Genomic DNA, 12,097 nt, shown 5'->3' with positions numbered 1-12,097 from the left:
AGGTAGTGTCACTACCTATTTTACATTAACGTTTTTCTTTTACATTTTCCTTTACATTTATTATAAGTGGTGTTTTATTTTTCATTTAGTATATAAGGGATCAAACAATCAAATCGATCATATTTTTTATTATTACTATAAAAAACATCTTCGTTTTATATGTAAGAGGACAAAATTATTCTTCTTGAACTAAAAAAACACTGTAGTGGAGGAGTATCGTTACAAAGGACCAAACAATCAAAACAACTGCACTTTAAATCAATGAGGTTGAAAACGTCATGGTTTCATATGCGTACGAGCGGAAAAAAAAAAGAAAAAGCAGTGAATAAAAAATAGTATTGTAGCAATTTCACTCATATTTACAGTGAGTAGTAATCGATATACATGAAAAATTAAAGGGAAAATTATAATTTTAATCCTGTAACTTAGGAGGGGTAATACTTTTAGTCTTGTACAATTAATTTTCACAATTTAGTCATGTAACTTTATTATTTTGACAATTTTAGTCTTTTTTGGCCAATTGGCAAAAAATTACAATTTACTTACAAATTTGGTCCTGTAAATAAATTCATGCAGGGTCAATAATGCCAACTCTCTCAAGTTATAGCACTAAAAATATTAATGCTTCATAAGTTACATGACTAAAATTGTAATTTAATTGGGTTATGTTCAAGTCGCATGCAATTTTTCGGCCAAATTGACCGAAAAGGATGAAAAGTGCCAAATTTTAAAGTTACAGAACTAAATTGCGAAAATTCAATTCGTGCAGGATAAATAATGCACACCCCATAAATTATAGAATTAAAATTATATTTTTTCCAAAATTAAAATATAAAATAATATAAACAATTCGAGCCGGTCAAAAATAAGTAGAGACACCAAACACGCACGGCGAGACAAAGAGAGTGATGAGAATAATATCAAGAGAAAAACGTCCACCAACCCAGAGTAGCAAAGTCAGTTTGGACAACTCTGCCAAAACATCGTATCCAAATCGGAGGTGCCTTTCACTGTCTCTTTGTCACGCTCCCCAGTTCCCATTACTACAATTCTATGTATATATACTTCTCCCTATTTCTCGACATCTTACACTGCTTTGTTTCATTTTCTAATTTCACCTAACTCCTGATTGTAACCTCCAGGCGAAAGGAGGAGAGAAGAAGAAATATCCTGATTGCTGCTGCTGCTTGTTGTTAGGTGAACTGCTTTTCATCTAATCTTCTTGATCACACCTCGTTTTTCTTTGATTTTTTTATGAATTATAGTACCCGCTTCGATCTATTGTTTTTCTCGGATCAAACGGTTGGTTGGTTTTTGGAATAATGTAAGATTTTTCAGTTAATCGTTGTTAGAGCAACTACGTTTTTCCTCTCTTTGATTTAGTACTGCAAGTTGCCTGTAACGGTAGTTATGATCGAAGCTTTCTGGATTTACTGTTTGATGAAGACAGATGATTGTTTCGATGTGCTAGTAGAATTTTTTAACTGCGAGTGGATTTGGAACAGTTTGAGAGTTAATTCTGAATCTGTTGATTCTTTCCGTCGATTAATAGTCTTAGTCAGTTATGAGGACTTAAATTTGACTTGGTATTTACAGTGCAGATCGGGCCGTGATCGAGCATTTAATTTAGCTCCTTTGTGAATTGGGAGAATGGCAGATTTGGGTGAGTGGCACTGTGAGAAAAGACCCTTTGCTAAGAATGAGTCCTTTGCAAGAGATAATGAGAATGTGCAAGAAACAGGGTGCCTCTCGATCATCGTACTTGGTGCTTCTGGTGATCTTGCTAAGAAGAAGACGTTTCCCGCACTTTTTAACCTTTATCGGCAGGTTGATTGAAATCTTCTTTCTCTGTTTAGTCCTTGTGAATGTTTCTGCTGCTTATTATGTAGTTTGTTTTTTGTTTTAGAAAGCAAAATGTATGTCATTCAATTACATCATGGGAAGATGATATTACCGTCTACCGTTGTGAATGTTCTGGTCTTTAATTAGACCCCTCTTCCATACTGAAACTAAGATGAGTGTCTTTTGAATCATGTCTTATGGTTTGTTTTGGATTCAGGGATTTTTGCAATCGAACGAGGTTTACATATTTGGCTATGCAAGAACCAAGATATCTGATGATGAATTGAGAGATCGGATCCGAGGGTAAGATTTCTGCATTCTTCAGTTTGAGCCTATGGCGGGAGTCGTTTTCCATGTTTACTGCTTTTCCTTTTGGATTCATTGACATTTATAACTGTCTTAGGTATCTTCCCCACGGGAAAGACGGCACAGAAGACGTTTCAAACTTTCTTCAGTTGGTTAGTGATTGCTCGTTTTGTATATTATCTCCCGCTTAATCGTATAGGAGTATAAATGCTTACGATGGCTAAACTATTTTATTCAATTGTGTAGATTAAATATGTGAGTGGCTCTTATGATGATCCAAAAGGGTTCAAAGCATTAGATAAGGCAATATCCGAGCACGAAATATCAAAACACAGTATGGAAGGATTGTCACGCAGGCTTTTCTACCTCGCACTTCCTCCGTCAGTATATCCACAAGTCTGCAAAATGATCAAAAACTATTCCATGAATAAGTGTATGTCTTGTTTTCAGAGTTTTGATTGCTGCTCATGTATTTCCTTGAGAAGCTGATTAAGGTTAAGTACAAGTTCTTGTGACTCCTCGGTATGACTTTCCAGCTGATCTTGGTGGATGGACTCGTATTGTTGTTGAGAAGCCTTTTGGCAGGGATTTGGCTTCAGCTGAGGAGCTAAGCTCCCAAATAGGTGAATTATTTGAGGAACCACAGATTTATCGTATAGACCATTATCTGGGGAAGGAACTGGTGCAGAACTTGGTAAATACTAATTATCTTTTTGAGTTCTTTGGTATGTATGTTCAATGCTAGAATGATGAAAAATATATTCATCTCCATATATTGTAAAAAAACTGCAGTTGGTACTTCGTTTTGCAAATCGCTTCTTTTTACCTCTCTGGAACCGCGACAACATCGCTAATGTACAGGTTGGTTGGTTACTCTTAGGTGACGAGAAATTCTGGGAATTTTTATATTGGATCCCGAAATTCACTTTTCTTTTCCACAGATTGTGTTCAGAGAAGATTTCGGAACTGAGGGTCGTGGTGGATATTTTGATCAATATGGGTATGCTTTATTCTTACCGTGGTTGGAAAATTATACATTTTTCTGCCTCTTTATATCAGTACCCAGAGACTCATGAGCTTGTTTTGTTATGTTTTTCTGTTTCCTTTACTTTGCAGAATTATCCGTGACATTATCCAGAATCACTTATTGCAGGTGAGGCTTATTGATATAAGATGGTTCCTGCTTGCATAGGAATTCTTTGTAAAAATTAATGTTTTCTATTTCAAATGTCGTTGAAATCTGGAAAATGTGGTGTATGTTGCTTCATTTGGTACACACGTGTCATTGAATAACTTGATTTTGTGCCCAAGCTGATATATATATATCCTACAACTTTGAAGGTTCTTTGCCTTGTTGCCATGGAGAAGCCTGTTTCTCTGAAGCCTGAGCATATTCGAGATGAGAAAGTCAAGGTATGCAGAGACTTGCACTCTATCGTCTTCTTGATTATCTTGTGGAATTTATGTAGTCTGGAGACTGTTTTCCGTGCAAGAAATAATCATTAAATGGTTCTTTTTGTTGCCTGGATTTTTGTGTCTTCTACCTCGATTTGGCGTCTCCTGCATGTAATTGCAGGCAATATTTCCTGTTTTACTAATTGTTTAGCTGGAGCTCAGGTTCTTCAATCAGTTCTTCCCATCAAAGACGAAGAGGTGGTGCTTGGACAATATGAAGGCTACAAGGATGATCCAACCGTACCAGACAACTCCAACACCCCTACTTTTGCAACAGCGATTCTACATATACACAATGAAAGATGGGAAGGTGGCTAAAATATTCACATTTCTGACTTTTGTCTAAATGAGAATGTTGATTTACATCCTTTTTAAAATTATATCATGCCTGGTCCAACGCGCTCTGAAATCACAATGTTTCTTGCTCTAGGTGTGCCTTTCATACTCAAGGCGGGGAAAGCTTTAAATTCAAGAAAAGCAGAAATACGCGTTCAATTCAAGGATGTTCCTGGTGATATCTTTAAGTGTATGTATTAGAGTCCTCATGAGGGAAGGAAGACTTCTTTCAACTTCAATCCTTTGATTGAATAAACCTGATGAAATTTAATGTATCCAGGTCAAAAGCAGGGAAGGAATGAATTCGTGATCCGTCTGCAACCTTCGGAAGCCATATACATGAAGCTAACGGTTAGTGTAACACCATGAATTCGAAGTATTTACTTGAGACACACGATGTATTTCTTCATTTCCTACTCAGATTTTTCCCCTCTCATGCAGGTCAAGCAGCCTGGGCTGGAAATGTCAACCGCTCAGAGTGAACTAGACTTGTCGTACCGGCAACGTTACCAAGGGGTCGTCATTCCAGAGGCTTACGAACGTTTAATTCTTGACACGTATGCTTCTTGTTCTGTACACCGTGTTCTTGTTAAAATTAGCAACAAATGAAAACAGATCAATATCTCCAATTACATAGGATATTGAGGCACTAGTATTTTTGTTTACAGAATCAAAGGTGATCAGCAGCATTTCGTCCGCAGGGATGAGTTGAAGGTAACACTAAACAGTAGTTCTCATCATGTGTATTGAACATTCTATTCTCCACCATAAACGTATTGACTATATCTACCTCGCCAATTCTCAGGCCGCCTGGGAGATTTTCACACCGCTGCTGCACCGGATAGACAATGGAGAGCTGAAGTCGCTCCCGTACAAGCCCGGCAGCCGAGGTCCTGCAGAAGCAGATCAACTCTTGGAGAGGGCAGGCTATGTGCAAACACATGGCTATATATGGATCCCCCCAACCTTATCCTGAAGCTTTCAAGGAGCAAACTCTGGCTGGCGAATGGGCGGGTCAGGTTGAATCTCAAGTGGGTCGAGTTCATATATATATGTGGATCCATGGATTATATCCATAAAGAGAGTATCAGTTCTATGTTTTTACGTTGCATGTTTTGCGGCTTAGGCCATCCTGCGAGACTTGAGATTGAGAAATATGTAACGAAGTGTTTATGAAAGCACTTGTGTAATAAATTTTGTTAATATTTTTTTAAATCTTAATATAAATATCGTCTATCCAAAATGGAAAATTCAGATTAAAATGGGCGGGTCCTGGGTCATAGGTTTTGGAACCAGATCCAACCCAAATCCGGTGCTTAATTAATTTATATAGTTTTATAGACTTATAAAAAATATATTTATATATAAAATGTTTATATTTTATTTATAATTACGTGTAATACATAGATTTGATACTTTTACAAAGTAAAATAACAATATAAATAGTTTATAAATGTTAATGTATACATAAGTAACATAGGTTAAAATATGCTCATAAATTTATAAAAAATCATTTGATAATATTATTATCTCATATTATAAATTACGGTAGTAAAAAAAATATATTTTCATAGGTCCGATTTTTTTTTTTTTGGCTGAATTGGGTCCAGAAATTTGTCAAACCTGCCCATCCGACCGACCGGGTTGCCATCCTTAAATGTTGGGCAATGCACGTGACGTTCACGTGCTTGAGCCCATACAATCCGAGGAAAACGGTCAGGTAAGCACATAGTGCAGCAACCTCCATTTCAGGCTCGAGAATTCCGGCTGGCTCTTTTGGATCGCATCGCACGTACCCATACACACAACTATATAATACACACGTAGAGCGCTCAGTCTCACAACCCAACCCTAGTGAAGTTCTCTCTACTTGCTACACTTATTCACACTCTTTTCGTTTTTCTCTAGATCGTCTCACTTTCATCAGCATGGGAAAAATCAAGATCGGGATCAATGGTAATTGATTCTTTCTTCGTCCTATTGTATGTCCGTGATGATAGTTTTGGGAAGTTTCTGAATGTTTGCTTCTGTTGCTTATGTGCAGGATTTGGAAGAATCGGGCGTTTGGTCGCTAGAGTTGCGCTGCAGAGTGATGATATTGAACTTGTCGCTGTTAATGATCCATTTATTACCACCGATTACATGGTAATGCTATCAATATCTATGTATTTTTCATTTTCTACTCTTTTTTTCTGTTAATTTTGCATTATACAACCGTCTGGTACATGTACATGCAAAATGTCTATTTGAAAACGAATATGCGCTTAAAGTTCGTTGATTCTGTTATGCATTTTTGTTAATTTCCTTTGTATTTAAAGTCTTCCCTTTTGAATTGAAGCGTATACAATTTTCGGCATTATTGTAGTTATTCTAGTACTTGCATGCAAAGTCTTATACTTCTTGTGTGCTCTATGAGGAAAAATCTAGGATGATGTTTCTCTGTGACAATTGTAGATTTTTATTTGCTTTTTAGTCACAACTGCGGTTATCATCCTGTGTTGTACAGACCTACATGTTCAAATATGACAGTGTTCATGGTCAATGGAAAAAACACGAGCTTAAGGTCAAGGATTCAAAGACCCTTCTCTTTGGTGACAGGCCAGTGGCTGTGTTTGGTGTTAGGTACTGATCTTCATTATCAGCTTAAGGATTTATTTGTCATGTTTCTTGTCATATTATACAATTTCATTTCCAATGAATAGAAACCCAGAGGAGATCCCATGGGGTGAGTCTGGAGCTGAATATGTGGTGGAATCCACAGGGGTTTTTACCGATAAGGACAAGGCTGCTGCTCATATAAAGGTTTACATCTAATGAAATTCTTTACTTTTAAGCTGACAGAAATCCATATCATCTACACCGGATCTTCTATTGCTCGAAGACCTCTCATGTTTTATTTCTTTTAGTTTGCTTGTAAGGTCAGACAAATTTTGGTGTCATAATGTAGTTGAATGGTATGTTTTGGGTTCTCTTATCTGGTTCTCAGGGAGGAGCAAAAAAAGTTGTAATTTCTGCCCCAAGTAAGGATGCTCCTATGTTTGTTGTGGGCGTGAACGAGAAAGAGTACAAGGCAGATATTAACATTGTTTCTAATGCTAGTTGCACTACCAACTGTCTTGCCCCATTGGCAAAGGTTTGTGCTTTACTAAGTTTTCTTCAGTTTGCTGTTATAGCAGTAGTTCGAGATAGATTAAAGACCAATTATATTCGTCACATGTTTGATGATATTGCAGGTTATTAATGACAAGTTTGGTATTGTTGAGGGTTTAATGACGACTGTCCACTCTATTACTGGTCCGCTTACCAATTACTCAACTTTTTCCAGTTTTAACATGAATGTGACACAATGGTTAATGTTTTTTAAATAATTCAGCAACACAGAAAACTGTTGATGGTCCGTCAATGAAAGACTGGAGAGGTGGAAGAGCTGCTTCATTTAACATTATTCCCAGTAGCACTGGAGCTGCAAAGGTACCATGAATACATTTTATATTAACAGAAGTTTCATCTTTGTTGGTTACAAAATACTTGCTATTGTCTTTTGTTAAGAAGCTTTTATGCTTTTAGATGTTTGAATAAGAGATTCCAAACAATGTGTCTCAGTAAATTTAGCTATAAAATAGTTATATTTGTCAAGTATGTTTCAGAATTGATAGACTTTTTGCTCTAAACTGCATGCTTCTTTATTGCTCTCAAGTATTTGGGAATTACTTTCTGAACTTGAGAGCATTTAATGTACATCACTTGCACTTGAGTGCCATATTTAGGCTTGTCTTAAGGTCATACCGCATGCTAGTTTTTATTTGTGGGGCTATTGTTTACTTGATGGGCATTGAGTTTTTTCTGTATGCCTTATGGATTGGCCTGGAGCAACTCTGTATTGCTAATATATAATTGGTATATAACTACTCCAGTCATATTAGGTGGCTCATTCAACTTTCTTTTAACGATACATATTTTACTGCATGCAGGCTGTTGGGAAAGTACTTCCTGCTCTAAATGGAAAACTTACAGGGATGGCTTTCCGTGTCCCCACTGTTGATGTTTCAGTGGTCGACCTAACTGCAAGGCTTGAAAAGGCTGCTTCATATGATGAAATTAAAGCTGCTATCAAGTAAGAATCATTTGTCTCCTTTATGTTTCTGTGTCTTGTGAAGGCAGCCTCATCATTGGTTTTGTGCCTTCTGTCCTGTTTATTGTTGTGCTTTGTGCAGGAAGGAGTCTGAGACTAACTTGAAGGGGATCCTAGGGTACACAGAAGATGACGTAGTATCGACTGACTTTGTAGGTGATTGCAGGTGAGGGTTCGAGGATGTCTACCATACCCTTTCTACAGTACAACATTATCTTTTTATGCTTTACTTCCTCTTTCTCACTTACGAAGCATTTCTCATCTCTTGAAACTAACCCAATTTTCTTGCGTTGGTCTGGCAGGTCTAGCATTTTTGATGCCAAGGCTGGAATTGCTCTTAATGGCAACTTTGTTAAGGTTGTCTCTTGGTATGATAATGAATGGGGTTACAGGTATAACGGCACCACAAATATATAGTGAAAGACGAATCATTTTTTCTTCGAACTCCAATATATAAACTGGTACCTATGTAATTTTCTTTGTTGCAGTAACCGCGTAGTTGACTTGATCCGGCACATGGCATCTGTTGCATGAGCTGCTTGTGGGAAAACCCTTTCTTTCTCTGATTCTCCTCTGTTGCAGAATAACTGAGCTGATGAATTTCTTGGAACCTTTAATTTTGCGCTAGATTTTGTGCTGTAATATGTAAATTGAAGCTGTGGCTTAGAGTTCTTAATCACGCTAGATTTTGTGCGATGTGAAGTGGAACAGAAGCTGTAGCTCGAGTTTTGTCATTAACAGTTTTCCTTTCCGTACAATTGTGCTTTTGCCGTTTTACCAAAGTTTTTGGGACGCCACGAGAATCAGAAATCAGTATTCCCCACTATAATATCTAGAAGAATTGGTACTACCTTTGCTCTTTTGATGTTTAAGGAATGGGGAGGTCAAAATCTAGATCCCCCTATCACGATTTTGTACAAGTTTCAAATCCATAACTTCTTGATTAAAATAAAATCATTAGTTTGCAATTTATGAACTTTCACTTGAGCAAGAAAGCTATCATACAGAACTGTTCATAATAATAAAAGAAAGGATACAACGAGGTCTAAAACGGAAAGAAAATGTACAGCTCTAGTGCATACTCTACCCGTACGTACACAATCTTGATTCCAGAAGAGAACCCATCTCCCCCTTCTCCGCTATGTCAATCGCCAAGTAACAATTACCTTGTTTCAAACATTGGATAAAGTTGGCCCACCCATGTTAATTAGTTCCATCACTGACATGGACATGCCCACGTTCCCCTAAAATTGCCCCGCATAATTTGTTGAACAAAATTGTACATGTCCAAAGGTTCTACTACAAACATAAGCAATCAGGTATTTGGAGCTTGCCACAAATCCTTTTTGTGAATGGGGCAATGGATCATACTCATTTGAAAAAGACGGGAAACGGAAAAATAGAACTTCAGCAATCTCAAGAACTACAGACAACTGCATTATAGAACCACTGCAACAGCATAGCCTCCCGTGATAGATATGTAAAGCACCAGTCACTTAACAGATTAAGTTTAATGGAAGGATTGTTGGGGTGAAATTTCCTAGACTAAGGAAACGAGCAGAGTGTTAAAATTATTATAGTTTCTCCAGAATCCACAGGAGAGGATGTAAACATCTTCCATAACCACAGAAAACTCTCTTATCATTCGGTTCCTCCTAAGATATTCATACAACTTATCAAGGTATTGGAACATAAAATAAAAACTTCAATATCCCCATAAAAGCGATAGCAAGCCCAATAGCCAGAAAGCCCACCAGAAATCTGCCATCTCTTGACACCCTGCAACAAGGAAACAAAGAATGGTGAATCATTAGCCAAATTGTCCAACAATTGAAAAGTTATAAATCAGTAACAAAGAAAAGATGGAGACCGTAAAACAACTCCCTCACTCTCCCATCGACAGGCCTTCAGACAGTAGATTTAATGGTCTAAACCACTGAATCTAGTGCCTAGCCAGCTAAAACCCAATGAATGCATCCAAAGTATGCTAAACTGTGTTAGAGAATCAACAACCAAAACAGTTCCTTGATAAATTCTCACGGAAAATTCTATACCGCAATAGGATTCTCAGCCCCAACTTGTAAATATGGCAATCGAAATGTTCTCACATACATCTCAGTTATTATGAATTTTCAAAGGAATTCCTTGTCACATGGACATTTATATCCAAAATAAAGCTATCTCAATTGCTCAAAGGTACCAAATATGTATTAAGCATCTTGTTTATTTATCAATAGATTATCATTCAAGTACGAACACATTAAGAACCTAGGCCAGACATCTGAATATAAAGAACAGATTGCGTTTAGAAAAATAAGAAACTCACAAGTTTGTGTCTCTAGGTCTAGGATCAATACCACAAAAAGATCATTTAAGAGGAGAAAAAGGTGCAAGCAATGGCCAAATTGTCATAACGTTAAATGAAAGTTCACAGATCTTTGGTGCAATTGTATTAGCTAAACGCAATTAACAAAAAGTAGGTAGGATTAATGATTTGAAGAACCTTGACAACCAGTTCCATGGGCAAACAAACATCCCTCATAATTAACGCCCAGGATTGACACCGAGAAGCATATTGTTGGTGCTGGGCAGATAGACCACATTCCCATTTCTGCACATGGATGATGCATTTTCTTTAGCTGCCTCAATCTTCCGAAGCTCAATCAAACCCATCCCTGCAGCTGCAGTTGCATCAGAGATCAACTTGGCAGACTCACTTTCTCCTTCTGCTCTAATAATAGCAGCCCTTCTCTCCTGCTCTGCCTTTGCGACCACAAATTTAGACCTCTCTGCCTCCTGCTGTGCTACCTGTTTCTGCTCCACAGCCTTTGAGAACTCCGCACCATATGATAAATGAGTAATAGCCACATCATCCAGCACAATGTTAAAATCTTTTGCCCTACGTATCAAACTCTCTCGCACCAAGGCAGAAACATGGGGACGTTCAGTGAGTAATTGATCAGCATTGAATTGCGCAACTACAGCTTTGAGAACCTCATTGCCAATTGATGGGAGGACTTTTTCATCATATTCAAGTCCTAGGGTTTTGAAAATGTCTGGCAGGCGATTGACCTCAGGGCGTGATAGCACACGCAGAGTGAGATTGACCATCTGCAGATCCTTTGTCCCTACAGAAAAGTTGTTCTCATCCATTCATTTCACAGTATATGAGACAAATTAACAACTTTACCTAATAAGAAACACATGTAACAATAATCTATCCTTCACTAAAAGCATGAAAATTGAATCCCATGTATCACGTTCAAAAAGATGATCCAAAAAAAAAAAGAACTATCTTAATACATCAAAATACCCATTCGTCAAAAGAGGTATCACATTTGTGCCTTAAGACGTAGTTTTAGCCAAAATTCGACTTATACAGAAGAAAGATTTCCGAATGTTTTTTCAGACAGCATATCATATAAATAATTAAAAGGTTTAGTACATTAACCATTACCAGATCACCTCAAAATACCGAAAGACATTAAAATGCTGCAGAAAAACTTGTTGCTATACCTGAGACAGACGAGAAGGTGTGAGGGCGCGTGCGAATGTCGAAGATGAAGGGTTTCTGAAGCCATGGGATTAAGAAGTGGGTTCCTTCACCGACGGTATCTTCGATAACTCCACGGAAACGGTCGAACAGAACGGCTCGTTGGCCGCCGTCGACGGTGTAGAGTGACGCATTCAGGACGGTGGCGCCGATGCCGACGCTGAAAGCGGCGCGTGCAATGTTCGTGAGAAAAGACGCCGCGGCTTGGCTGCTACCCATTTTCTGGGGTTTTGGATTGGTTCTGGTCTTGAAAGGGGGGGAGATGGAGATTGACTGATCTAGAGAGAGAAAGGAGGGTTTTGTAGAAAGTACTGGATTTTTGCTCAAGGAAGAAGAGAGAGAATGTGTTAAACCCTAACCTAACCCCTAGAAGAGGTTCTGGGTCTGGATTTTAATTATTAGGCTTGTACTTTTAATTGGGCTAGGCCCAATATTCTTATTTACAGCCATCTTTATGAAAAAAATTAAGCTGG

The 12,097-nt window shown here is 37.8% G+C and overlaps 3 protein-coding genes across 8 annotated transcripts; 2 read left to right on the top strand and 1 right to left on the bottom strand.

Annotated features, from left to right (window-relative positions):
* Positions 1-881: 881 nt before the first annotated feature.
* Positions 882-5,166, top strand: LOC105176278 (glucose-6-phosphate 1-dehydrogenase, cytoplasmic isoform). 6 transcript variants are annotated; one of them, XM_020698665.2, is made up of 17 exons: positions 882-1,000; positions 1,143-1,197; positions 1,602-1,827; positions 2,060-2,145; positions 2,246-2,300; positions 2,395-2,581; positions 2,685-2,842; positions 2,941-3,009; positions 3,090-3,148; positions 3,265-3,301; positions 3,490-3,561; positions 3,766-3,913; positions 4,034-4,129; positions 4,220-4,290; positions 4,381-4,496; positions 4,608-4,653; positions 4,745-5,166. In XM_020698665.2, the coding sequence occupies exons 3-17, from the start codon at positions 1,651-1,653 to the stop codon at positions 4,913-4,915; spliced, it is 1,548 nt and encodes a 515-aa protein (XP_020554324.1). In that variant the 5' UTR covers positions 882-1,000; positions 1,143-1,197; positions 1,602-1,650; the 3' UTR covers positions 4,916-5,166. The 6 variants fall into 6 exon arrangements, with proteins under 6 accessions (XP_020554324.1, XP_011097324.1, XP_020554325.1 ...); XM_011099022.3 differs by having other exon boundaries at positions 1,597-1,827; XM_020698666.2 differs by having other exon boundaries at positions 914-1,055.
* A 561-nt stretch (positions 5,167-5,727) lies between these two features.
* LOC105176277 (glyceraldehyde-3-phosphate dehydrogenase, cytosolic) lies at positions 5,728-8,829 on the top strand. Its single transcript, XM_011099020.3, has 11 exons — positions 5,728-5,895; positions 5,984-6,084; positions 6,446-6,561; positions 6,642-6,741; positions 6,926-7,072; positions 7,173-7,233; positions 7,313-7,410; positions 7,911-8,053; positions 8,154-8,237; positions 8,374-8,463; positions 8,560-8,829. The coding sequence occupies exons 1-11, from the start codon at positions 5,868-5,870 to the stop codon at positions 8,603-8,605; spliced, it is 1,014 nt and encodes a 337-aa protein (XP_011097322.1). The 5' UTR covers positions 5,728-5,867; the 3' UTR covers positions 8,606-8,829.
* Positions 8,830-9,634: 805 nt separating this feature from the next.
* On the bottom strand, positions 9,635-11,993 carry LOC105176276 (prohibitin-3, mitochondrial). The gene is made up of 3 exons (XM_011099019.3): positions 11,588-11,993; positions 10,575-11,199; positions 9,635-9,850 (listed from the first exon to the last, which is right to left on the bottom strand). The coding sequence occupies exons 1-2, from the start codon at positions 11,841-11,843 to the stop codon at positions 10,616-10,618; spliced, it is 840 nt and encodes a 279-aa protein (XP_011097321.1). The 5' UTR covers positions 11,844-11,993; the 3' UTR covers positions 9,635-9,850; positions 10,575-10,615.
* Positions 11,994-12,097: the final 104 nt, after the last annotated feature.

Source organism: Sesamum indicum, linkage group LG13, assembly GCF_026168435.1.
Source record: "Sesamum indicum cultivar Baizhima isolate 11 linkage group LG13, ASM2616843v1, whole genome shotgun sequence".
Taxonomy (NCBI): Eukaryota; Viridiplantae; Streptophyta; class Magnoliopsida; order Lamiales; family Pedaliaceae; genus Sesamum; species Sesamum indicum.
This window is presented reverse-complemented; position numbering and strand designations above follow the sequence as displayed.

Coding starts and splice junctions, on each gene's coding strand:
- LOC105176278 (XM_020698665.2), top strand. CDS start 1,651: ATGGCAGATTTGGGTGAGTGGCACTGTGAGAAAAGACCCTTTGCTAAG. Junction 3,562..3,765: donor TTCGAGATGAGAAAGTCAAG/GTATGCAGAGAC, acceptor GCTGGAGCTCAG/GTTCTTCAATCAGTTCTTCC. Junction 4,654..4,744: donor TCCGCAGGGATGAGTTGAAG/GTAACACTAAAC, acceptor GCCAATTCTCAG/GCCGCCTGGGAGATTTTCAC.
- LOC105176277 (XM_011099020.3), top strand. CDS start 5,868: ATGGGAAAAATCAAGATCGGGATCAATG. Junction 7,234..7,312: donor GACTGTCCACTCTATTACTG/GTCCGCTTACCA, acceptor TAAATAATTCAG/CAACACAGAAAACTGTTGAT. Junction 8,464..8,559: donor GATAATGAATGGGGTTACAG/GTATAACGGCAC, acceptor TCTTTGTTGCAG/TAACCGCGTAGTTGACTTGA.
- LOC105176276 (XM_011099019.3), bottom strand. CDS start 11,843: ATGGGTAGCAGCCAAGCCGCGGCGTCTTTTCTCACGAACATTGCACGC. Junction 11,200..11,587: donor CACCTTCTCGTCTGTCTCAG/GTATAGCAACAA, acceptor ACTTTTCTGTAG/GGACAAAGGATCTGCAGATG.